Genomic DNA, 24,168 nt, shown 5'->3' with positions numbered 1-24,168 from the left:
GGAGGAGGCACACCAGCTCTTAACTGCCTCATCTTGGAAATGACATACATCACTTCCTCTCACAATCTATTGGCCAGAATTGGTCACATGGTTTCAACCTAACTGCAAGGTAGACTGGGATATGTTGAGAAGTACCTGGGATATTTGGTGAGCACAAACTCTTTCTGCCACAGCAACCAATGGTTTCTGTCACTCCAAGTTAAGGCAAACAGACTCTCCCTCATGGAATTTGAATATTGAGGCAAATAATTCAAGGACAAAAAGTGGTAGGAGCTTTGTCATTCCCATGGCAGCGCCTGAGGAGGATGTCCATTGGTTCCTGTGCCCAAAGCCGCCCAGGTTTCCAGTCCTTCCCGAGAACTGTGTTTAACTCTTACTGGTTTTAACTCTTTCTCCGATCCCCCAAGGCACTCAGCTTCTTTTCCAGAAACTCTTTTATTGCTTGAGTTAGCAGGAATTGTTCCCTGTTGCTTGAAACCAAAGAAGTTCAACAGCTATATAGCTCTAAATCATTTTTGGTACACTGAACTTTAGTAAAGAATGAACAGTTCAAATGCTGCCTATGGGTCAACCCACACTGCACATTTGCAAGCGCTGTTCTATTTATTTCAATGGTCATGTTTGTGCTGTTACTCGAATATATATTGCATTTTGTCCACATCGTTTTATAAAAATTAATGAAACCCAAAAACCAAACCTCCGATACCTGCAATATGAGACAGAGATGGAAATCATTAGGTGAATTCAAAGGGACACATTTTTGGCCTTAATGGATGCTCACTGAGTTGGAATAAGAAAAAAGAAAAACAGAATTAATAGGTATGAAATGTTGCAGTTCCATCATTGAAGATTAATCTAGATGGCAATGTATGACTAACGATAGAATATTTTCTAAGTCTTTGGAAATGGAAGCTGCTTTATAATATGCAAGCCTTTTATCTAACTTTGGGGCAAGTTTTTAAGAAAGCATACATGAGCATTGCCTGCATGCCCCAAGCAGGGTGTCATCCTCCTTCTGCCCTGCTTCCAGTGGCCATTTCTCAATGGGCTGTTCATTTTAAAGCTGGGACAAGAGGTCAGGATCAACTTCTTGGGCAGTTTTTGAACCAGCCATTTCTTGTGCTGCTGAGCAACCTATAGGAGGGCTGCCCTTGGGTCAGGTGACCATTAGGTCCAATCAGCTGTAGTCACTGGGATCAGGGGCAGGATTATGCAACCCTACTCGCCCCACCATAACACAAGTTAAAGATACAACTGGGGACAAAGTCACAGAACCCTTCAAGGGGGCTGTGGGGTATGCAGGCGCTTTGAGGCTTAGAATCTTCAAAAAGCATGGTGGCGCTGTCCCATGAAATTCTGTTCTCTGTATTTATTTCTGTTTTGTTGTGGGGGGTGAGTTACATGGCATCTGGTTGTCTTAGGAGAGGCATGTGGGGGCTTGTTTTTCTGGGGAGTCCCTTTCTCTGGGACTAGAGCAATGTGGTCAAAGAGTTGTCACGTGAGGCCCTGATCTCCAGATTTAGATGGAGATGCTGCTCTCGATGAGGGGAGGGTCCAGGTAGGTGTAGGGCAGCACCAGGCCCTGGTTCCGCACCCTGATGTCTTGGGAGATCTGGGCCAGGCGGCTCTGGAAGGCAGCGATGCTCTGCCGTGAGGCCTCCTCGGTGAAGTGCTCTTCTGGGTAGGTGCCCAGGGGCCGCTGCGGACCAACCACAAGGTTGAATGAAGGGGCTGCTGAGAAGCTGTCACCTGCCTTAGCCGGCTCTGGCCCCAGCCCTCCACCCTGAGGACCTGAACCAGCCTCTGTCTGAGCCTCATCCATGTCCCCTTCCCCCAACAGTTTCAAAAGGGGCGCCAGCTGGAGCGCGATCATCGGTTGTCTTTGCGGCTAAGGGTGACTGTGGATCATCTCATTTGGCCATTTGACCCTGCTTGTGAGATGTCCAAGGCTCATGTGTCCCCCTGGGAAGGTTCAGTGGGGTGAAGGGACCAGGCTTCTTGATGGCAGAGTAGGGTCTGGGCCAGGGAGGGGAAACAACACTCGTCCCTTACTCTAGAGCTGGCCTCACTCCCAGCCCCACACTTACTTGGTCTCCAGGCTCCTTGCTCAGCAGCCAGAGGGCTATGATGACATCACATGAAGCATTGACCGGTGGGAGGGTGGCTATGAACCCCTCCAGGCTTGCCTGGCCTTTGGAGGTGGGTGGTGGCAGCTGCATGCTGGGCGGCAGGTTGGGCATCCAGGCACAGTAGTCAAACTGAAGGCCAAGAGGGCAGAGTGAGGCCTAGAAGCCCGGCCCCTCCATCCCACCACCCCCAGTGCTGACCCTTCTCACCTGCCCACTACCGACGGCAGAGTGCTTGGCTGAGCAGTTGAATATCACCATGGTGACATACTGCACCAGGGCTTCCCGGGTCTCCAATGAGGAGGGAAGACCTGCAGGGAGAGTTGCACTGAGGCTGGGGCCACAAGGGTCCTGATGACCGTGCTGCAGAGGCCTGAGGGTGGGGCTCAAGGGCTAAGGTCCCTGTACCTGAGCTCTCCCGGCCTAGGAAGCCCTTGGAGAAGATCTCCCACACCCAGGCCTGGAGTTCACTGTCATCGCGAACGGACACATCACTCGGGTAGTAGATGCCAATTATTTCGGAGACAAAGCTGCAAGGTGCACCACGTTTGGGTTCAGTCCTAGCCTTCAATTCGATGTGCTCTGAGGAGCGCCCCTGCCCAGTCTTGTTAATGTTCAGTTTTCCTTGTCAAGAGCCTCTTTGGGCCCTCCCTCTCCTTCCCAGCCTTCCTGCTTCCCTCAAGCCCCCAGCTCTCTGGGGATGGCCCCCTTACTGCTCCACTGCACCCCAGATCTGCATCCCGTCATCCCGGTAGTAGTAGCCAGGGATGTCTTCAACTCCTCGGGCACGGATATCCTCAGGCAGACATAGGACGGAATAGTTCAGCTGTTCCATGCTCCTCTGTATCAACTCGGAGAAGCCTCTGAGGCCAAGGCCTGTGGACTGGGAGATGGGACTTCTGGGTACCAAAGCCCTTGCCCCAGAAGCAGGAGGTAGTTCTGGTAGGGGAGACAGGGCCACTCCCACCCCAGGACCCCAGATTCTTCAAACTGAACGAATGTGCCACCCCTACCCTCCCAAAGGCAGTGCTTACCCTGTCCACCACCCGCTTAGGGGTGATAAGCAGCTCGCGGGCCAGTGTGTTGATATGCAGGGTGTACCGTGTGTGCGGGACCAGCAGCTGTAAGGGCCAGAGAAGGCAGGGTCCAGTGAAGCCTCGGTGTTTCTGGCCCCAGACCTCCCCCTACCGAGGCACCCAGTCTTGTAAATCACTTGTGGAAAGAGATGACAGGGACAAGAGGGACAGCCCAGGACAGGGATGAGGGCTCCAGGTGCAGTGACAGGGCTGGCCTCCACCAGCATCTTGTTCTGTGATCTCAGGTATTATGCATTCCTCTCTCTGGGCATCAGATCATTGGGCAAATGAGGGGGCTGAGCTGGATGAGCACTATGAGCCCCTCAGCTCTGGCATCCAGTGATTTCCCAACCCCTGGGAAGGCAAAGAACCATGAAAACCAGGGCCTGGCAATGTAAAATCATCCCCCAGAGCCCACCTCTGAGGGTCAGGCCCAGGAGGCTGCCGGTGGTCAGAAAGAATCAGCTTGGATTAAAGAGGACAGAGGGGGGCCTGCATCTAGGACCCAGGAGACTGTCGAAGCAAGAACTGAGCAGGCACCCACCCTGTGTGTGGGAAATCCTGCCTTTCACAGAGGAGATGCGTCAGGTCCCTGGGCGAAATGAAGCTGGGCCATCTGAAGGCTTTGCAGAGCCCACCTTAGAGATATGGGTCTCCTTCCCAGGGCTCCCCCACCCCTGCTGCTATCTGCAGAAAACCTGTTGGTCCCTCAAAGCCATGTTCACACTTTGGCATCCACCAGCCCCAGGTCTCTCCTTTCCTAGGAGTTGGGCTTCTGTAATGGCTGTTGGCTGTTGGTCTGATCTCCCCTAAGAAGGGAACCTCTCTGGGGCACAGCCTGGTCTCACATGTGGTCCCTTCCTCGCTGCAGTCCCTATTCACCTCACCCCAGCTCAGGGCCTGCTGGAAAGCAGGCTCTCAGGGGAGCTGTGCAGGGAGATGTGGCTGAAGCTGGACTGTGGCTCTGCACCCCAGCCTGAAAGGATAGGGCCATGTGGGGACAGGCTGCCTTGAAGAGCCACCCCAAGGGGTAGGCCAAGTTTCAGGGACCTGAAGGCTTGGGGCACAGTCTGAGCCACCTTGCTGACCTTGAAGAGTGGGTGGCAGTGGGGCAGCTGGCGCAGTGTAGCCAGAACGAAGACCTCAGACAGTAGGTGTGTATGCAACAGGTGCGTGAGGGCCTCATGGACAGAGAAGTCAGCATTGCGCACCCAGGTCTTGGCCAGCAGCCAGTCCCACTTGTCATCACTGGGCAGGAAGATGGGGCTGTTGGGCCCGGGGGTCTGGCTGAGCTGTAGGAGAGGCCATTGGGGAGAGAGGAGGCCATGAGGGGTCTGTCAACCAATCAATCGGACCCCTCCCCACCCCTGCCCAGCCCCCTGGCCAGCTACTGACCTGGATGGCGAGGGGCAGCAGGAGCCCATGTCCTGGGCACTGGTATAGCAGGGTCATTGGGGCTGCAGAGAACTGAGGTCTCCCATTAATGACATTGGTACGGACACCAGAGAGGATGCCATGATCCACTAGGAACAGGGAGCCCCTCTGCAGGAGAGAGAAGGGGAGCTGGGGCTGCCACCTGGCTTTCTAAAGGATGGAGGGGGTGGAGCAGGGAGAAGACTTAGGGCTGGGAAAGGAGTGAGTGCAGTGGAGGGTGTTTTGCAGGCAGCACACAGTAGGTCCTTAATGAATGTGAGTGCTGCCCCTCTCCAGTGGGGTGGGCCTGAAGGCACTGTGATGGTACAGAGCCTGGACCTCAGCATCCCTCACCTCCAGCTCAGCCTGAAGACTGGTCCCAGGGCCCAGCACTGGAGCCACCATGGCATCAGTGACAGGGAAATTCTCTGGGAGGCGGCGACAACGGTGGATCAGGACAGGGTTGAGGCCATTCAGGAACTGGGAGGCAAAGAAGGCGTCTTCCTGCCAGTGCTCAAAAACATACTCTGTAGGGGGAAAGGGGAGATGGGGACTGGGTCACCCCAGCCCCAGAGATCTCCCCGAGCTTCATGGTGGAGTTACTCTTGGGTCATCCTAGGCTCCCTTCTCTTCTCACACTATATCTTTCTCAAGGTGACCTCCTCTCGTTCCTTGGCTTCAGTCACTGCCCATTCACCAAACAGCAAATCTTAGTCCCCAGCCCACCTGTCCCACTGTCTACCTGAAATCCCGACCCCAGGACTCACCAGCCTCAAATGCAGCGTATCTGAGACTGAACGTGGGTTCCTCCTTCAGCCCGGCCCCTCCCATTGCCTGGCATCCTGGGAAATGGCACCTCCATCCACCCGGCTGCTGTGGGAGAGCCTGGGGACCTCTCTTCCTCTTCTCATCACATCCCACTGATTCTCCATCCTGAGGACAGGTCCACCTGTCCACTCCATCTCTGCTGTCACTGCTTTGCTGAGGCCACCATCCTCTGCTGACCACGACCAGAGCCTCATAACTGGTCCTCCTGCTTCCACTCTTGTCCCCTAACAACCACCATCCACAGAGCACATATGGCCATGTTACTCCCTGGCTGACAGCCAGTTGAAGCTTCTTACTGCACTTAGGAAAGGCTCAAGTTCCTGCCAGGGCCTACACAGTCCTGCACGACCCAAGTCCCCTGTACCTCCCCTGCTGTGTCTCTTATCTTCCTTCTGTGACTCAATATCCATTGGCCACAGCAGATGCTTTCTTTCCCCCAAAGGTCTCCGATCTTTCCATCTTCAGGGCCTTCACAGGCACTATCCCCCGAGCCTGAAATGCTCTCTGTCCCCACACCCTATTCTTGGCACTGTTAACACCTACTCAACTTTGGGGTCTCAGCATAAAACTCACCTCCTTGGGAGAGATTTCCAGGACCCCACCCTCCCCCACCCCTGGACTAGGGCAGGTGCCCCTTTATACGCTCTCACGGAGCCGATGCGCAGGTTTCACAAGTGAAACTTGTTATTTTGGTTTTGAGCCTAATGTCCACTCGCCTGCTCTACTGTGAGCCCTGCGGGGACAAGGACTGTGTCCACAGTCCTAACCCAGGGTCTGATGTGCAGTAAGCCAACAAACATCGGTTGGATTAAAAGGCATTAGAAAGTGAGGGATGCCCCCAGTTCACATCCTCCTTTGTATCTGTGGAGAAGGTAAGGTCTGGCAAGGGACAGGGTCCTGCCTGGGGCCACACAGTGAATTGGTGCTGGGTTTTCTGAGACTCCTAGCAGCCATGAGTGCTGATGCCTCAGGAAAGAGGTCAGAAGCCCTGGCCCAAGCTCCTCACCGGTGGCTGGGGTCTTCTGGAAGTTCAACACCATTTCCATCTCACTCAGGCTCCTCCAGGACCCCTTGCGCTCCAGCAGCCCCTTGATTTTCAGCTCTGCAAACCTGCCAGAGGATGTGAAAGGTGGGGAGGGGGGAAGAGGCCCTGGGAGACCCTCCCCTGTCAGCTAGCTTTATCCCTCCTGGGATCTTGAACCAACCTCCAGGTCCTCAAGCAGCCACTGTCCCTGAGGTAGCCACAGCCCTCTAAGAATTGGTGGTGAGCAGAGGCCATGCCCTGGGTAGGCTGTCTGACCTATATCCCTCGTGGTGGGGGAGCTGAGTAGGGAAGAGCAGAAGGTAGGGGTCCTAGGGTATCTGAGGCCCAGGGGCAGGACAGGGGGCAGGACAGGGTGGGTGTCCTCACGCAGACTGTGCTCGCAGGTATAAGTTGGTGCTCTTGACTACAGAGTATTTGGTGTTGAGGTCCAGGTCTTTCACGGTTTCCATGTCCAAGCAGTGAGGCCAGCCTGGCTGGTAAGTCTTCCAGCTGGAGGGAGGAGCAAGAAGGTGGTCAGCAAGAAGCCTCAGGGAGCCCCTTGACTAGGGCAGAGGTAGTGGCAGTTCCCTTGGAGGTCCTGGTCAGAGGCAGCCCCCCTTCTACAAGCAGGGGCCTTCATGGGCTCTGTCCTTCCTCTCCACCCACAAGGCTGCAAGGGAGCTGCCATGTTCCCGCAGCAAGACTTCTCCCCTGGTCACAGTTGACTGGTGCAAGGTTGGGCACCTGACCACAGCTGGGCCTTCCCAGGGAACTGGTGATTGGGGCTGAGTCAGAGAGGCCATCTCTCTCTGGATATCTGGATTATAACATGTAAACACAGAGACTGTTAGTGATGGCCGTGTTCCACCGTGTGGACTGGGAGCCAAAGAAAGCTGTTCTGCAGAGAGAGAGAGAGAAAAGTGAAGCAGGAGAGAGAAGCATCTAGGGTACCCCAGAGACAGGGAGAGTGTCACTTTGGCTTCTGGCCTGTGAGATCTGGCTACACTTCCAGCCCTTCCTTCTGTGAAACCCTCTGTGTCCTGTAGACACATTCCTTTTGTTCCTGTCTACTAGCTGGAGTCTGTCTTTGTTCTTGCGACCATACAACTCCTGACTAACACAGCTGCGTCTCGAAGAGGGGAGGCTGTTGGGAAGCAGAGGGTGCAGGAGGCTTTAGTTGCCTTTGGCAGGCATCCCACTTGCTGGGGGAGCCCACCAATTTACTTTGCCCTGGCCTAAGGCATCTCTGAGTCTCACTATCAAGCAGGCAATACAGCCTGAAGACCTTTGAGTGAATTGGTAAAATCAGGTCCCTCTGAAGCTGAAGACCCCCAGCCAGTCCTCCTCTCATTCATTCTTTGGTTCACTCAAATCGCCTTTGGGTTTGAACTTTCAACTTCAAACGACAAATTTGCAATTAAAGCACACTGCCACCAGGTGGTGGCCAAACCCTGTTTCTCAAACTTTAATGTACAAAAGATTCACCTAGGCCTAGGCATCTTGGTAAAATGCAGATTCTGATTTAGTAGGTCTAGGGTAGGTGGGCCCAAGAGCCTGCATTTCTAACAAGTGCCCAGGTGATGCTGACACTGTGGATCTGAGACCTCAGTTTAAGTATCGAGGGCCTCGACAGTTGCAACAGGGGTAACAGAGAGACATTATGAACAACAGTAACAGAATACATTTGCGCAGGCTTTGGCAGTTGTCTAGCTGCATTCTTAATGCAAATTTTCTCATTTGTTCTTCCTAATAAGACATATCAGACTGGCATTCTTAGTATCTTTTGCAGAAGAAAATAGGATCAAAGAGGTTAAATGAGGGGCTGGCTCAGTGGCATAGTGGTTAAGTTTGCACGTCCTGCTTTGGCAGCCTGGGGTTCGTGGATTCAGATCTCGGGTGCCAACCTACACACCACTCATCAAGCCATGCTGTGGTGGCGTCCCACATACAAAATAGTGGAAGATTGGCACAGATGTTAGCTCAGCAACAATCTTCCTCACCAAAAAAAAAGAAAAAAAGGGAAAAAAAGGCAAATGATTGCCTAAGATTTCACAGCTCCTTTCAGCAGATTGGCCCTGGGTCTCCTGACTCCTGTGTCTTTGTTTTGACAAGAAAGGAAGAAAGGCCACGCCATGGACACAGTAGACCTCCATATCTGTTCCTTCATCAGGGGCTATTGCTGGCAGATTTGGTGCAATGGTGTTCTTGGGGATATAATTCACAACATGTGGAATCACCAGGAACCACACGAGCCTGCAGCTGCTGTGTCCCCAGAGAACTGGAGCAGCGGCCTGTAGCCCAAGCTTCAGACAGCAGCAAAGTTGGCCAGACCACGATCTTTTGAAAATCTGCATCTGAGTGCAGTTCCTGGCTTTCTGCTTCAGGAATCCCCACCAGCGGCCTCAGCTCCTCTGCAGTCTCCATCCACCGCCAGAGTGGCCTTTCACACCCAGCTCTCCCTGCTGACCTCCAACAACACTGAGCCCAGAGCAGAGAAACAGCCCCCAGCTCACCCCTTGCCCTCCCTGGAGGATGAGTTTCTTGAGGTTTGAGGTGGTATATTTGCAGATCTGCCCACATTTCCGGGAGGACACAACAACTGATGTGTGAAAAAGGCCCAAGGCAAAGAAGACACCAGCAGGCACCAGTCATCTGAAAGCCTCGTTAAAACAATAGTGCTCGCTCTCTTCCTTTGTGGTTTGATGACTTTCTTTAGGAATACTTATATTCCTTGCTGTCTATCTTTTGTGTATTTATTACAGGTTTTTGCTTTGTGGTTACCATGAGGCCTACATATAACAATTTATATCTATTTTAAATTTTTTTAAATGGCACTCATTAAAGACTGAAATAGTCAAAATTTGAGATACTGTTACATATTCAGTACTCTAAAAGTTCATGGACAACAATGAATTAAAAGGCACTTTAAAAAATCTAGGTTTTCACTACCACTTGAAAAAAACACTTAATGGTAGTAGTTTCTAAAAGCCGTCCCAGGTAATAAGGAACAGTTAGTGTTGGCACCAGAGGACCCTATCTGCATATGGTGGGTGAAAGAATCAGTCCACAGCACATATTTTGACCAGGGCTGCCTTGCACTCTTGCTCTCTACAAAAGAAGAAGAAAGGAGCAGAGAGGAACTACAAAAACAGCCCGTAAACAATTAACAAAATCCCAATAAGCACATACCTATCAATAATTTCTTTAAATGTAAATGAACCAAATTCTCCAATCAAAAGACATAGAGTTGCTGAACGTATTAAAAAAAAATCCATTTATATGCTGCTTACAGGAGACTCATTCTAGATATAAAGACACACACAGACTGAAAGTGAAGGGGTGGAAAAAGATATTCCACGCAAATGAAAACCAAAATAAATCTGGAGTAGCTATACTTATATCAGACAAAACAGACATTAAAACAAAGACTGTAATAAGAGACAAAGATGGGTATTATATAATGATAAAGGGGCCAATCCAATAAGAAAATATAATATTTATAAATATTTAAGCACCCAACACAGGAGCACCTAAATATCTAGAGAAAATAGTAACAGACCTAAAGGCAGAAATAGACAGCAAAATAATAATAGTAGGGTATTTTAATACCCCACTTCCATCAATGGATAGGTCATATGGACAGAAAATCAGTAAGGAAACATCAGCCTTAAACAACATGTTAGACCAGACGGACTTTATAGATATTTAGAGAACATTCCATCCAAAAGCAACAGAATACACATTCTTCTCAAGTGCACATGGAACATTTTCAAGGATAGATCATTTGTTAAACCACAAAACAAGTTGTAATAAATTTACCAGGATTGAAATCACATCAAGCATCTTTTCCAAACACAATGGTATGAAACTAGAAATTAATTACATGAAGAAGACGGAAAATGCAGAAATATATGAAGATTAAACAACATGATAATGAACTACCAATGGATCAAAGAAGAAATCAGGGGCCGGCCCTGTAGCTGAGTGGTTAGGTTCGCGTGCTCTGCTTCGGCAGCCCAGGGTTTTGCAGGTTTGGATCTTGGGCATGGACATGGCACCACTCGTCAGGCCACACTGAGGTGGCATCTCACATGCCACAACTAGAAGGACCCACAACTAAAAAAATATATACACAACTGTGTACTGGGAGGATTTGGGGAGAAAAAGCAGAAAAAGAAAAAAAACAAAAGATTGGCAAGAGTTGTTAGCTCAGGTGACAATCTAAAATTTAAAAAAAAAAGCTTCTGTACAGTAAAGGAAACCATCAACAAAATGAAAAGGTAAACCATTGAATGGGAGAAAATATCTGCAAATCATATATCTGATAAGGGGCTAATATCCAAAATATATAAAGAACTCATACAACTAGACGAAAAAGAAAACAACCCAATTTTTAAAAATGGGCAGAAGATCTAAACAGACATTTTTCTAAAGAAGATACACAAATGGACAACAGGTACATGAAAAGATGCTCAACATCATTAATCATCAGGGAAATGAAATCAAAACCACAGTGAGATATCACCTCACACCTGTTAGAAAAGCTATTATCAAAAAGATAAAACATAACAAGTGTTGGCGAGCGTTCTGAGAAAAGGCAACCCTCACGCACTGTTGGTAGGAACATAAAATTGGTGCAGCCATGATGGAAAATAGCATGGAGGTTCCTCAAAAAATTAAAACTAGATCTACCATATGATCCAGCAATTCCACTTCTGGGTATTATCTGAAAAAAATGGAAACTAACTTGAAAAAATATATGTACCACCATGTTCGTTGCAGCATTGTTCACAATAGCCAAGCTATGGAAGCAACTTAAGTGTCCATCAGCGGATGAATGGATAAAGAAACTGTAGTATATATATATACAATGGAATATTATTCAGCCATAAAAAAGAACGAAATCTTGCCATTTGTGACAACATGGATGGACCTCGAGGGCATTATGCTAAGTAAAATAAGTCAGGCAGAGAAAAATCCTATACACTCTCTCTCATATGTGGAATCTAAAACCACAACAGCAACAGCAACAAAACAAGCTCATGGATACAGAGAAAAGATTGGTGGTTGCTAGAGGCAGGGGATGAGGGGTGAGAGAAACGGGTGAAGGGGGTCAACAGGTAAAAAGAAAAAAAAAAGACAATAACAAAGAAATTATGGTGACCAAAAAAAAATCCTTAGCTTTCCCTCAGTTGTGCAAATACCCTACAGGGTGTGTAACCTAAGATCTGAGTCAAAGGACTCCCCAGTTAAACAGGGCCTCTCTACACATGCTAATCTGCACTATAGCTTTGGAGAGGGCAAACTAGGTCAGAAAAACACCCCACATTTGTAAAAAACAAAACAAAAACCAACATTGCTGCCCCCCACCTTCAATATCTGATTCAGTAGGTCTGAGAATTTGCATTTCTAACAAGTTCCCAGGTGATAGTTTCAGGTCTTAGGTTCAGAGAGTACAAAGCAGAGACTTTAGTCAGCATCATCACCAGGGACACCAGGCCGACCTTGGTGGGCGACGGCCCCACCCACCCACATACAGTAGACCCCTCCTCACCGGTACATCTCCTGCCTGGCCTGCAGCTCCTCCCGGCGCTGTTGCTGGAGCTTGGGGTGGTGGTCTGCCCAGGAGACCTTCGCTGTGGGAGGAGGGGAGTGAGTGAGGAAGGCAGAGAAACTCCCCCGACCTCTGGCCGCAGCCACTTTCCCCTCCACTCGAGCCACCACCTACCAGGTCCCCTCCCCCAGTAAGTACAGTTTCTCCCATACGCGGCTGCTACCTCCCCCTCGCCACAGCCTCACTAGCCCCTCATCTTCTGCCCCTTCTCTAGTGGCTACACCGGCTCACCTCTCCACTTCCCTTGCCCTTCACCCCCAATATCAGCCCCCCTCTCACTCCATGCCCTTTCCCCAGCCTCAGCCCATCCCCTCTCGCACCTGCCCCCTCCCGCAGCACCAGGCTCCCCGCCCCCTCCAGCCACTGGTAGGCCGGGAAGCGGAGCAGGGAGCCCCGCGGCGGCGTGAGCTGGAACGAGCGGCAGAACCAGGCGTCCGGAGCCAAGGGCCCGAGCAGGAGGGGCAGCGCCGGGGGCGCCTTGTGCACGCGCAGCAGCAGCACCGGGCCCACGTCCTGGGGGGACTTCACCTCGAAGTCCTCCTCCTGGGGAGGGGGACGGTAGGTTTACTATCTGAGAGGACCGTTCCTCCTCCTCCCTCCTCTGCCCCTACCCCTGCGCCCCATACACTCACAGCGCCCACAGTGAACTCTTTGCCGAGATGGTCCAGAGGCAGTCGGGGAGTCTCTCCCTGGGTCCCCACGATGGTAATAGACATTTTGTCCCAAGTGCCAGCCCCGAAGGCCTCCCCAGTGGACACCCTCACCCTGTACTTGGCCATGGTGCCACCCAGAGTCTGTCTCTCTGCTGCTGGCCCTACTGAAGAACGGGTGGCTCATCCTGAGAGATATACCCTGTGCCCCACCCCGCTCTACTTAGGAGGGTGTGGTTATTACCTGAACTCCCAGGGGGCCCCATTGTTGCCCCAAAAAGCATGCCCAGGCACAACCAACTGACTGAAGTTGGCTTTTAAGATGAAAGCCACTGTCATCCTCAAGGTAAACTATGGCCCAGGGCAATGTGGATCCAGACTAGAAGGGAGTTAGGACTGAACTACTCAAGAGACTGGGGAGGTTGAGTTAATTAGGGCTCTTGTTTGTAAGTAACAGATACCCACAAGAGACAACTTGAGCAAAAAGGAGGACTTATTATAAGAACACAAGGCCAGGAATACAACTGGGCCTCAGGGACAGAGTAGTGGCCAGGACGGGAGCATTGTAGGAACTCAGGAAATCCTCTCTCTCTGCCTCTCTTCTCTGCACGTCTGTTTTATCTCCTTTCTCTCTGTCTCTGTGTCTCTGTCTGTCCGTCTCTCCCTCCACCAGTTCTGTTTCCCGGTCCACATGGTAGATGGCTGCCGCACAGTTCGTTCTTTGTCTACGAGAGTAGACAGGTTTTGGAGTGTCTAGGTTCAAATTCCAAAGGGTTCTCGTTGACCCAGCCTGGACCAGGGACCCAACTCTGGTCCAATTATTTCTGTCCAGGAGGAAAAGTCACACAAAATGCCAGGTTGCCTGTGTCCACTGCAGCCATGTTGGTGACATTAATGAGCTATGGGGGTAGTGTGGATTTTCCACAAGTGTGCGGGGAGATCACTTCTGGTATTGACTGAGGGAATATCCCTGCACTTTATGTCAGTGTCACAATCCAATGTACACATCAGGATAGATGCGGAGAGGGCTGATGGCCACTCTGAGTTTATTATAACTGGCATTTCAATATATACATAGCTTACAGCTGTTAAACATACACAGGTGTTCTGGATGAAATAATTAGCGAATGCCAAGAATTCTTAGTGATTTCTCAAGGAGCCCTCCCTCGGCGTCTGTTTTGATATTATCATGTTATTGCTGTGCTCGTATATTTTTATCTTGGAGCAGGCAAGGTCTCTTAGGCAATGATATTGATATCGTTTCTCCATCTGTGCCCTCCCCCGCCCCCGCAGCGGATGCCTGTCTTAGGTTGCCTCCCCCTGCTGGAGGTCTTACCCGTCATTGGCTAACCAGCCTTCTCACCTCCTGGTCACAGTTTGTTGGCAAGCTTTTTCCAGTGATTAACCCTTCCTGTGTCAGAGGCAGCTACATTTCCCCGCTTTTTGTTTTTTAAAGCAAGGAAGGCTTCATGTTGTGCTGAGGCCAAAAGGCCCATCATAACCAATACTTGCTCTTGTTGACTTTGTTGTTTTTTCAGGGAGCACAGCAGACGTAAAACATAAACTATTAACATGGATAATATCAAAATCACACCAACATTAACAAATATGCATAAATAGAGGTCCGAGAACCAATTGGAGGGCTCTAGTCAGTGTAACCCATTTTCAATGCCTTGAAACATTTGTTGAGAGAACACCTTATGTACTTCTTGTAACTGCCTCTCTAACCGAGCTTGTAGCCCAGTGATGTCATTGGCCAGGGAGGTATTAAATGCCCCCTGTAAATGTTTTTTTTTTCATTCTTGCCAAGGTGTCAGCGAGCTATTATACGGTAGGAGGGTAACGCATTGCATGGTAAATTGCCAATCACATTTTAGTTTCATACGCATATTTAATGCACTTTACTGCTCTCCCAGCCACTCTACTGCTGCCTCTAATGCCTGCAATCGTGACATTTACCAAGACGGACTCCACCTTATGGGCTGTTTGAAAACTGTTAACCAAGGCAGTAGGAGCTGTAGCGGCTGATGCAATGATAATCACCGCAGACACAATGAACGTGATTAGTGTAGCCAAAAACCGCTTAGGGCGTAATTTTCTCATGGACTCAAGGAGGATATGTAGAGCATGCTCTTCGGAGCATGTCCGATTTAGAGAAACAGGTAACTAAATACGTGCTCTTCTTTTTAACACCATTACATATATCACATTCAATGAGGTTACATTATAATGTGTTAAACAATCAGAATACCAATATGGGGGAGAAATATTAACCACATACATACCAGAAGATTCTTGGATAGCAGGGACACTGTTTCCCCATAATAACACATAAGGATGGGTGGTACAAATCATTACGGTATCAGAAACATTTTTGACCAATGTTAGTAAATAATTGCCAGTTTCATTCCCATACTTGCCATGGGACAATTGTGATATAAAAGGCAACCCAATCCTCCATATTCCTTTGTGAGGGGCTGCACACTGTCTCATTGTAAGATAGTTGTAAAAGGGGTCCAGATAGGCTCTGTTCGCTTCATGTTATAGGTTTCTGACTTGATCTGTTGAAGGCCCAAGTATGATTGTCACTCAAAAGATGTCCATGAGGTCCCTAATCCAGCACGTTGGCCCCAAAGATGTTGCCCCGCCTTGGATATGCTGTATGGCAAGGGGACCACTGTACTGAGTAATGTTTGTAACACCAATCAGTTTTTGGATGGCAAATTGGGATGCAAGGAACTTGTGTGACATGACTTTTGTCTTCGTAAGATGTTGATATAGCAGTAATGTATGTCAGATCGGCTGCCTGTTGTCCTTTCTTAGGTTGGTAATACAAATACATTTGTTCCTGAAAGGTGACACATGTTGTGCTTTTGTTTTAATAAACCATACAAAAAGGTGAATTGTTAGCATACATCACCAGAGGTCCTTCTTCCTTTTGGTGCAGGCCTGCATGTTGTTGTCAGGGTACCCCGGTTCCTCCTGTCCAATCAGAATCGTTAGAGGACAAAGGGGGATTGGCATGCCACCAAGTAACCGGGAGTAAAGAGAGGAGGATTAGGAATAAAGGCCCAATATGTGAGATTCTCATGTTCTGAAATCACCTCAACATGCATTAGAGAAGAAAAGAGGAAAAAGAAAAAAACTGATTTACTTATCCGTTTGTCCATTTTCTGGTAATTCCAGAGCAGGCCGTGCGCGTTTTGATGGAATGCACTCAATGCCTTTATCTGTCAAAACACAAAGAGCTCCTCTCTTCCCACATTTAACCATAAAAGGGCCCTCCCAGATATCCGTATAAGGACGTTTTAATCCACACTTTGCCAAGATATTGTGTCAAAACAGATGTGTGTAATGCTGGCCTTTGTTGGGCCATATGGTTCTGAGTTTGACCCATATATCTTTCTGCAGCTGATGTGCCATCCTCTGCTAGATTGAAAAAATTTAAAGTAAATAAGGTGTGATTGAGAATACCTTGCAGATCATTCTTATAATACTCATTTCCCCCTTTCATTTTTTGTAAAGCATCCTTTAGCATTCTATGACATCGCTCAATAATAGCTTGTCCCGTAGAATTATAGGGGATGCCAGTTTTATGGATAATATTCCAATTTGCACAAAATTGGCGGAAAATTTGCACTGAGAACTCAGGACCATTATCAGTTTTAATGCATGTAGGAGACCTCACGAAAGCAAATATAGCAAGCCAACGACGAATGACTTGTTTAGCGCTACTTTTTGTATGTGCCGATGCGAAAAGAAATCGAGAGTGAGTGTCAACAGAAGCGATAATATACTTGAAACGTCCAAAAGGTGAAAATATTGTTGTGTTCGTTTGCCAAAGATCATTGCTGTATAGTCCATGAGGGTTAACCCCATCAGCAGCGAAGGGAGAGGTGGCTAGGGAAGATTGTTGACAGCCTGGGCAACCAGCAACTATTTGTCCAGCCTGTCGTTTTGTTAAGTGAAAGTGCAAGCACAGGGCTGGAGCATTGCAATGATGTAAGGCGTGAAACAAACGTGCTGCTGTAAACGCAGGACAGTCAAGTCAAACATTGGCTACAACAGAATCAACAATAGCATTTCCTTGAGATAAAGGACCAGGAAGAGGAGTGTGAGAGCGTATGTGTGCAATAAAGCAGGAGTGAGTACGCTGGGACAATAATTGCTTGATTTTCAGAAAATGAGTGAAAATATCTTGTGTGGTTTGATGAAAGTTTAAAACAGAGGGCAAAAGCGGGACAGCATTAGCTACATAAGCAGAATCCATAAGAATATTCAAAGGAACAGAAGGAAAGGTGCACAGCTGCCAATTCTGCAATTTGAGTAGTTGAATGTCCGTGAGAGACTTTGGTCTGCCAGTCACTATTAGCAAACCAAGCTATACTGGCTTTTCTGTTTTTTCCGGAGCTGTCAGTGAACAAGTTAAGGCATCAGGAATAGGTTGCGAAGAGAGAACCGAGGAGATGATCAAACTGAGAAGATGTGCAAGGTAAAAAAATGGTCTGAGGGTCAGCGCCTCGCAATTGTAAACACCGTAAACATCCCCTTTGAATAACCTCTGCTATTCCATCAAAATATGTATAGAGTACCTTAGCTGGTGTGTGGGGCAAGTATATCCACTCCAAGCATTTTATAACCTTGCCCGCTTTTTGAAAGACGATAACAGTAGGACTCTTAGGTGTGTTTATCACATAAAGGCATAAGGGAATTTTCTGGATCAAAGCGATTTAAAAATTGGGAGGTTAGAACCTTGTTTACTAGGCTTAGTTCTCGTTTTGCCTCAGGGATAAGAGTGCGTGTAGAAGAGAGGGAAGAATCACCATGTATCAAGGAAAACAAGTGACTCAGAGAATGTGTCGGGATGCCAAGAAAAGGATGTATCCAACTGATATTTCCTGAAAGCTGTTGCAATGTAACTAATGTTAAAGTATTGGGTATGGAAATAGAGGGAATGCATGGCTTTGCCAGGTGTCTATCAATCATCAATCCTAGAAATTTCCAGGGGGAGGTAAACTGTACCCTATCTTGAGCCTTAAGCAGGCCTTTGCCTTTTAGCAATTCAATTAATTGTTGGTATGCTGTTAATGAAAAATTTTTAGTTGGTGCTGCTAATAAAATATCATCCATATAATGGTAAGGTTGTATAGTAGGGTATTTGCTTCGAAAAGTTAATAACACATCTCCTACTAATTGTTGGCATATGGTAGGACTGTTTTTCATGCCCTGAGGCAAGACCTTCCACTGATATCTCTGGGGGACCTCTTGATTGTTATATACTGGGACAGTGAATGCGAGCTTTTCCCTATCAGCGGCGCACAAAGGTAGAGAAAAGAAACAGTCTCTAATGTCAGTAACAACAATTTGCCAATTCTCAGGTATTAAAGAAGGGTTTGGCAATCCCTTCTGTAAAGCCCCCATAGGTTGCATGACAGCATTAATTGCCCTTAAGTCCTGAAGTAATCTCCATTTTTCAGATTTCTTCTTTATCACAAATACTGGGGTGTTTGAAGGTACGATATGGCCTAACTTTAGTTGCTCCTGTGCTAGCATCTTTAAAGCCTATAATTTTTCTTTTGGAAGGGGTCACTGATCTATCCATACAGGCGTGGTAGTTGTCCATTGAAGAGGTATGGGAGGAATGTTAATAACATCAGCGGCCCCTAGGAAAAAGGCTTAACGAACGTTTAGAGATAGTTTCCATTGAGAAAGCAAATCTCACCCCTGTCGACGAAAATAATCCATAACCAATCTACAAATGAAAATTTGGGTGAGTTTATTCTGAGCTTAAATCTGAGGATTATAACCCGGGAGAGTCTTTCCACAAAGGAACAGAGCACTCCAAAGAAGTGGGGGTATACAGGGTGGTTATATACCCTCAAAGAGTATGTTTCACATATGATTGAAATGTCCCTTTTACAATAGTCAGGAGGCTGCTCTATCCGTATAGCCATTGATGGAAATGGCAGATAGGTCTGCTGTCTCAGTGAACCCCGCAGGCTGGCAGGTCTGTTGCCTCAAGCTGGGTGGTCACGGATGAGCGCTACAATCAGTTCCCAGCCTAAAGAAAGATGCTTAATCTTTAAGGAGATGCCAACATTGGGAGGGGGAGGGAAGTTGCACCTTTATCTCAAAATGTCTAAGCAGATATACAATGCATGCTCAATGGCCACAGTCAGGCCCTTTTGGAAAAACAAAGTCAGGCCGAATTAGGTTTATACCAAATGGCTTCCTCATATACTCCAATATATCCTATTGCTTGCCATTTTTATTTGTCACCCCCATAGGGAGTATGGAGTTGGAAGAACGTAGGGTGTAATTAAGGCAATTCTGTTTTCAGGTCCTCTGACTTTGAGTACGTGATCACTCCCCTCGGGTGTCATAAGCCCCCCTACACCTTGTACAGATGCAGAGGTTTGCTTTTTAGGCCAATGGGGAGGCCAAGTGGGCGAGGCTATGAAGCACCGTCGCCAGTGTGGCCGAAGCCACTGGCCCCCCTCTTGGCAGCGGAGCTCCCCAAACTTCATTTTTCGGGGCACTGGGGAGTGTGCCCCATTTCGAGTTTCCCGACGCCAAATTATGATTGGTTAGATTACCATCTACATTAATTTTAGAGCAATGTTGATTCGCCCAATGGAATCCCCTTCAGCACCGAGGACATGGTTTAGAAGGCGGCTTTTTAATATCGGCTGGCCCTCCTTTACCAGGGATATCTTTTGGACCGGACTTGCACTGTTTTGCACGGTGTCCAGCTCTTCCGCACTTAAAACAGGCATTATCAAAAAGCACCTTTGGGCAGCTGCGAAAACGCTGCTGCCATTACTTTGGCCACATGACTATGAGTTCCTACTTCCTGACACGCTGGCAGCATATCCCCTAAAGTGTGAGTTCGCCCTTTAAGGTGAGACATAGCAGACTGGCAATCAGCATTAGCATTTTCAAAAGCTATTTTCAACAGGATAATTTGAGCTGCTTCAGGATGAGCTATTTGTCTCTCAATTGCCTGCTGGAGACGGTCAATAAATTCTATGTATGGCTCGTTTGGCCCTTGTTGGACATTCACAAAGGAATTGGGGGCTTTGTCTGCCCCTGAAGGGGGAGTTGCCTTCCAGGCTGCTAATGCCACCTCTGAACATTGTCTATGCAACATTCCATTTGCCTCAGCCTGTGCTTGAGGCGTCGCATATTGGCCGACCCCCTGTAGCATGTCGGCACTGATTGGGAGAGGGGGGTTTAAAGATAGATTATCCATAGATTGGGATACAGATATCTCCTTATACTCAGACCTGAAAAGAGTATATTCAGCATGCGACAAATGAGTCTTTGTGAGCAAAAGCCAATCACAGGGTAGCATATCATAACTGGCTCCTAGTGCCCTATCATCCCAACAGTGAAAGGTGACTGCACTCCATTCTCTCTAATGCTCTTTTTCAGCTCCTTAAACACCCCGAAAAGAAGGGATTCATGTTCTCTTCACCCATGATTGACCATCATGGGGAAGGCACAGGAAAAAACATCAGGATCTCCATGATTTAATCCTTCCCGAAGGCAATTATGAACAACACTATACTGCCTGGAATCAACATACGGGGCTGGTGGAGTACAAGGTGGAGCAGTAGGCAAGACAGGAGGGTTCTTGAAGGCGAAACGCCTCTCTAAAAGAGGGGGGAATGGTAAATCATCATCGTCTGAGGACGTCTGTTCAAAATTTGTCTGAGACTTACTAACGGCCTTTTTAAAAGAGTCTCTTGGCGGCGAGCAAGGTGGAGGAGGCAGTGGTGGCGCCTCCTCAGCTTTGCCTGAAGGGCGCTCCTGTGAACGAGGCCGAGTTTTCCTCATCCCATAGATCCCACAAAGGGAACAGCGCAGTACGTACTGTTCCCAAAGTCGTTAAGATATGTACGTCCTTTAAAGATTTTAAAAGGCCATGCTCAAAGTGAGACTTTACTGCCTTGCCAGCCCTTTCCCACAACTCAATGTCCAAGGTGCCATCCTCAGGGAACCAGGGGCAATGTGTAGATATTGCAATATCCTCTGTAACTCTGCAGGAGAAATCGAAACTGAAATCAAGGCGTGAGCAGGGGACAAGTAAGGTATTAATATCAACTGAGCTATCCTCGTAAAAGCTTCTATCACATAATAACCAGATAAAAGGACCATGATTTTTATTTCACCTTGATAGTCAGCATCAATTACCCCGGGAATGATGTTTAAGCCCTTCAAAGCTGAACTAGAGCGTCCCATTAATAACCCAAAATATCCTGATTGTAAAGGTCCCCATACATTGGTAGGAACAAGAAAGGTTTCGTCAGCACGATCTATGACGACTGTCTCTGAAGCCATGAGATCCACTCCGGCACTTCCTGACGAGGCCGCCACTAAATCATTCACATAGAGTCGGCCTGCTGATTGAGAGCTCCCCAAATTTGATTTATCGGGGCACTGGGGAGCATGCCCCGTTTCGAGTTTCCCGACGCCAAGTCACGGTTGATTAGAGATATTGCCAGCAATATCCTCTGTAACTTGGCGGGAGAAACCGAAACTGAAATCGCGTTCAGCAGCCGCTGAAGTGTCTTAAAGTATAATTTCTGCTGAGTCACCAATTGTTGGCCCATCATTCTCACAGCAGACCGCCGAAAGGCGATTGAAATTCCCCCATATCGTTACTCACCAATAATGCCGCCGATCTTGGATCATGTCGGGGTCGCCATATGTCGGTGTCGCAATCCAATGTACACATCAGGATAGATGCGGAGAGGGCTGATGGCCACTCTGAGTTTATTATAACCGGCGTTTCAATATATACATAGCTTACAGCTGTTAAACATACACAGGTGTTCTGGATGAAATAATTAGCGAATACCAAGAATTCTTAGTGATTTCTCAAGGAGCCCTCCCTCGGCATCTGTTTTGATATTATCATGTTATTGCTGTGCTCGTATATTTTTATCTCGGAGCAGGCAAGGTCTCTTAGGCAATGGCCCCTCCTGCTCCCGATATCGATATATCGTTTCTCCATCTGTGCGCCCGGGTGGCCGATGCCTGTCTTAGGTAGCCTCCCCCTGGAGGTCTTACCCGTCATTGGCTAACTGGCCTTCTCACCTCCTGGTCACAGTTTGTTGGCAAGCTTTTTCCAGTGATTATTAACCCTTCCTGTGTCAGAGGTGGCTATACTTTAAACAGTAGATACTTATTTGGGTAATTAGAACTGCAATTCTGGAGACACAGATTTAGGCAGAAACCCAAAATGTGTTCTGAGGAAGACAGAGGAGGCAAGGGTTTATAATGGCAAAAAGAGAGAAATCACACAGGTTGTTGTGCAAAATTTGTGATTGGTGCTGGCCCGATCCATTGGGTGATTCTTCTGCTTTGTGTGGCACAGACAAAGATACTTGGTGGTATTCAGGACAGATAGGCTGGAATCCTAGGATTAAGAAGTCTTTATTCACATGTCTGGCAACTTGAAGTGGATGGCTGGAAGGCTGGAGGCAGCTGAGACAGTCAACAGATGCCCTTGCACACTGCCTCTTCAGCATGGTGGTCTCAGGGTAGTCAGACTTCCTAACATGGCAGTTCAGGGTCCCAGAAGCTTCAACAGAGCTTCTTTTTTTTTTTTTAAAGATTTTATTTATTTCCTTTTTCTCCCCAAATCCCCGCTGTACATAGTTGTATATTCTTAGTTGTGGGTCCTTCTAGTTGTGGTATGTGGGGTGCTGCCTCAGCATGGTCTGATGAGCAGTGCCATGTCCACGCCCAGCACCATGCCCAGGATTTGAACCAGCAAAGCCCTGGATCGCTGAGGCAGAGAGCACGAACTTAACCACTCAGCCACGGGGCCAGCCCAACAGAGCTTCTTATGATAATCTAGCCTCAAAAGCCTCAAGCTGTCACTTCTGAAACGTTCACTGGTTGAGCAAGTCACTAAGGCCTGGGTAGATTCAAGGGGAGGAGAACTAGACCCCACCTTTCAGTAGGAGGAGTAGCAAATAATGTCACTTTTATCTACCAAGGTCCTCATGAACAGTCTGTCAAATATCAAGACATAATGACAGAATGTTGGAAAACTGTAGTTAAATGGAGGAATCTGTCTGAGTTTATTTGGCCTGCCTGCAGGAGAGTGGCTACATCGGGCAGGTTCTTTTGGGTGAGAGTAAAGAGATCTATGCAGGCTATTTCAGATAGCAGAGTTTAGCAGAAGGATATCTGCACGTGGGGACACAGGCAGAACAGGAGCTCAGGAGGAGTTTCAGGACCTTGGTCCCTCAGAATTCTGGCCAGTTCTGGGAGTCTTGACATCCTGTCAAGTTATAATCAAGGCATAGTTGTCTCTGTGACTTGTTCATTAGTTACTCCACTCCTCATTCCTCTCTCCTCTGGATATCTTTTCCTGCCTATATCTTCCCCTTACCATGATCCCTTATTGCCCTGACTCCACCCTCTAGCTCTTCTCAACTTGCCCTTTTTTGCTTCCATCTCTGGCTGTTGAACTGTGCCATTCACTCAGCATTTCTCTGTTCAGATTTCCAAGAGAGAGCATCCAATTGACCCAACTCATCTTTTTGCACCAGGGCACATCATTGGTCATGCATCCACCAAAAGCTTGGCTGGGCTTGAGTCAGGTACCAACCCCTGATCCAGTCAGCTGGGGTTGGATGAGGGCAGGGCTATGCCCCACAGAATGTGGCTGCTTAAGGGCTGCTCCCCAGCAAGGGCTGTGGATGAAGTGTTTTTACTTGGGCATGACCTGGGGGTGGGCTTGGCAGCCACCCTGATTGACATGCCTAGTACAGAGATGTTGACAGAGAACCTGGAGAAAATATTTCCTTCCCTCTGCTTCCACCCATTGACTCCTCACTATCATTTGAGGAGGCTGACTATAGTGAAAGTCCTGATGGTAGTTTCTTTCTTTTTTGTAATTCAGGTGCCTGACTTAAGCTTTGATTGCCAAGGCATCCACCCCTATTAGGCATCCACTTCAAGGATGGCTATCTTGAATAGACACGTTGTCAGCCACATCACGAGATAAAGAGCCAAGCTGCCTCCCCTCACTGAGGCTCCTTGTTTTGGAGATCTTGGTTGATTTCAACAACTGACCCTTTGGGCCACTTGTTTTTTCTCTTCCCTTCACTTTAAATTCCCGCTCTTATGTTTTAAATTTGCCAGTAAAGAGTAAGCCCATGAAACCCTAGGCCCCACTGTTGACCCCAATAATAGGAGAACCCCAGCCCCACATGCATTCTCTCTCTCTTTCTCTCTCTCCCTGCGACCTCACTATTTGGCACCAGTGTGCTGTGTAATTTCCAGGTCCTGTTAGTGATAAATCTTTGGGTTTTTTTTCAGTTTCCTGATGGGTATTGCTGAAGGGCATCTTGCAATCGTAATAAGAACTACAAGGGCCAGTCTAACCACAACATTGGTCATTGATAGGCTAAGTCTG

The 24,168-nt window shown here is 48.0% G+C and overlaps 1 protein-coding gene across 2 annotated transcripts; it reads right to left on the bottom strand.

Annotated features, from left to right (window-relative positions):
- Positions 1-1,354: 1,354 nt before the first annotated feature.
- On the bottom strand, positions 1,355-21,814 carry ALOX15B (arachidonate 15-lipoxygenase type B). 2 transcript variants are annotated; one of them, XM_070228151.1, is made up of 14 exons: positions 21,403-21,814; positions 12,402-12,624; positions 12,022-12,103; positions 6,855-6,977; positions 6,450-6,553; positions 4,970-5,142; positions 4,598-4,744; positions 4,291-4,494; positions 3,161-3,247; positions 2,840-3,009; positions 2,535-2,656; positions 2,337-2,437; positions 2,088-2,258; positions 1,355-1,699 (listed from the first exon to the last, which is right to left on the bottom strand). In XM_070228151.1, the coding sequence occupies exons 1-14, from the start codon at positions 21,469-21,471 to the stop codon at positions 1,520-1,522; spliced, it is 1,956 nt and encodes a 651-aa protein (XP_070084252.1). In that variant the 5' UTR covers positions 21,472-21,814; the 3' UTR covers positions 1,355-1,519. The 2 variants fall into 2 exon arrangements, with proteins under 2 accessions (XP_070084252.1, XP_023509503.1); XM_023653735.2 differs by lacking the exon at positions 21,403-21,814 and adding an exon at positions 12,714-13,134.
- Between the last annotated feature and the right edge of the window lie 2,354 nt (positions 21,815-24,168).

Source organism: Equus caballus, chromosome 11 (genome assembly GCF_041296265.1).
Source record: "Equus caballus isolate H_3958 breed thoroughbred chromosome 11, TB-T2T, whole genome shotgun sequence".
Taxonomy (NCBI): Eukaryota; Metazoa; Chordata; class Mammalia; order Perissodactyla; family Equidae; genus Equus; species Equus caballus.
This window is presented reverse-complemented; position numbering and strand designations above follow the sequence as displayed.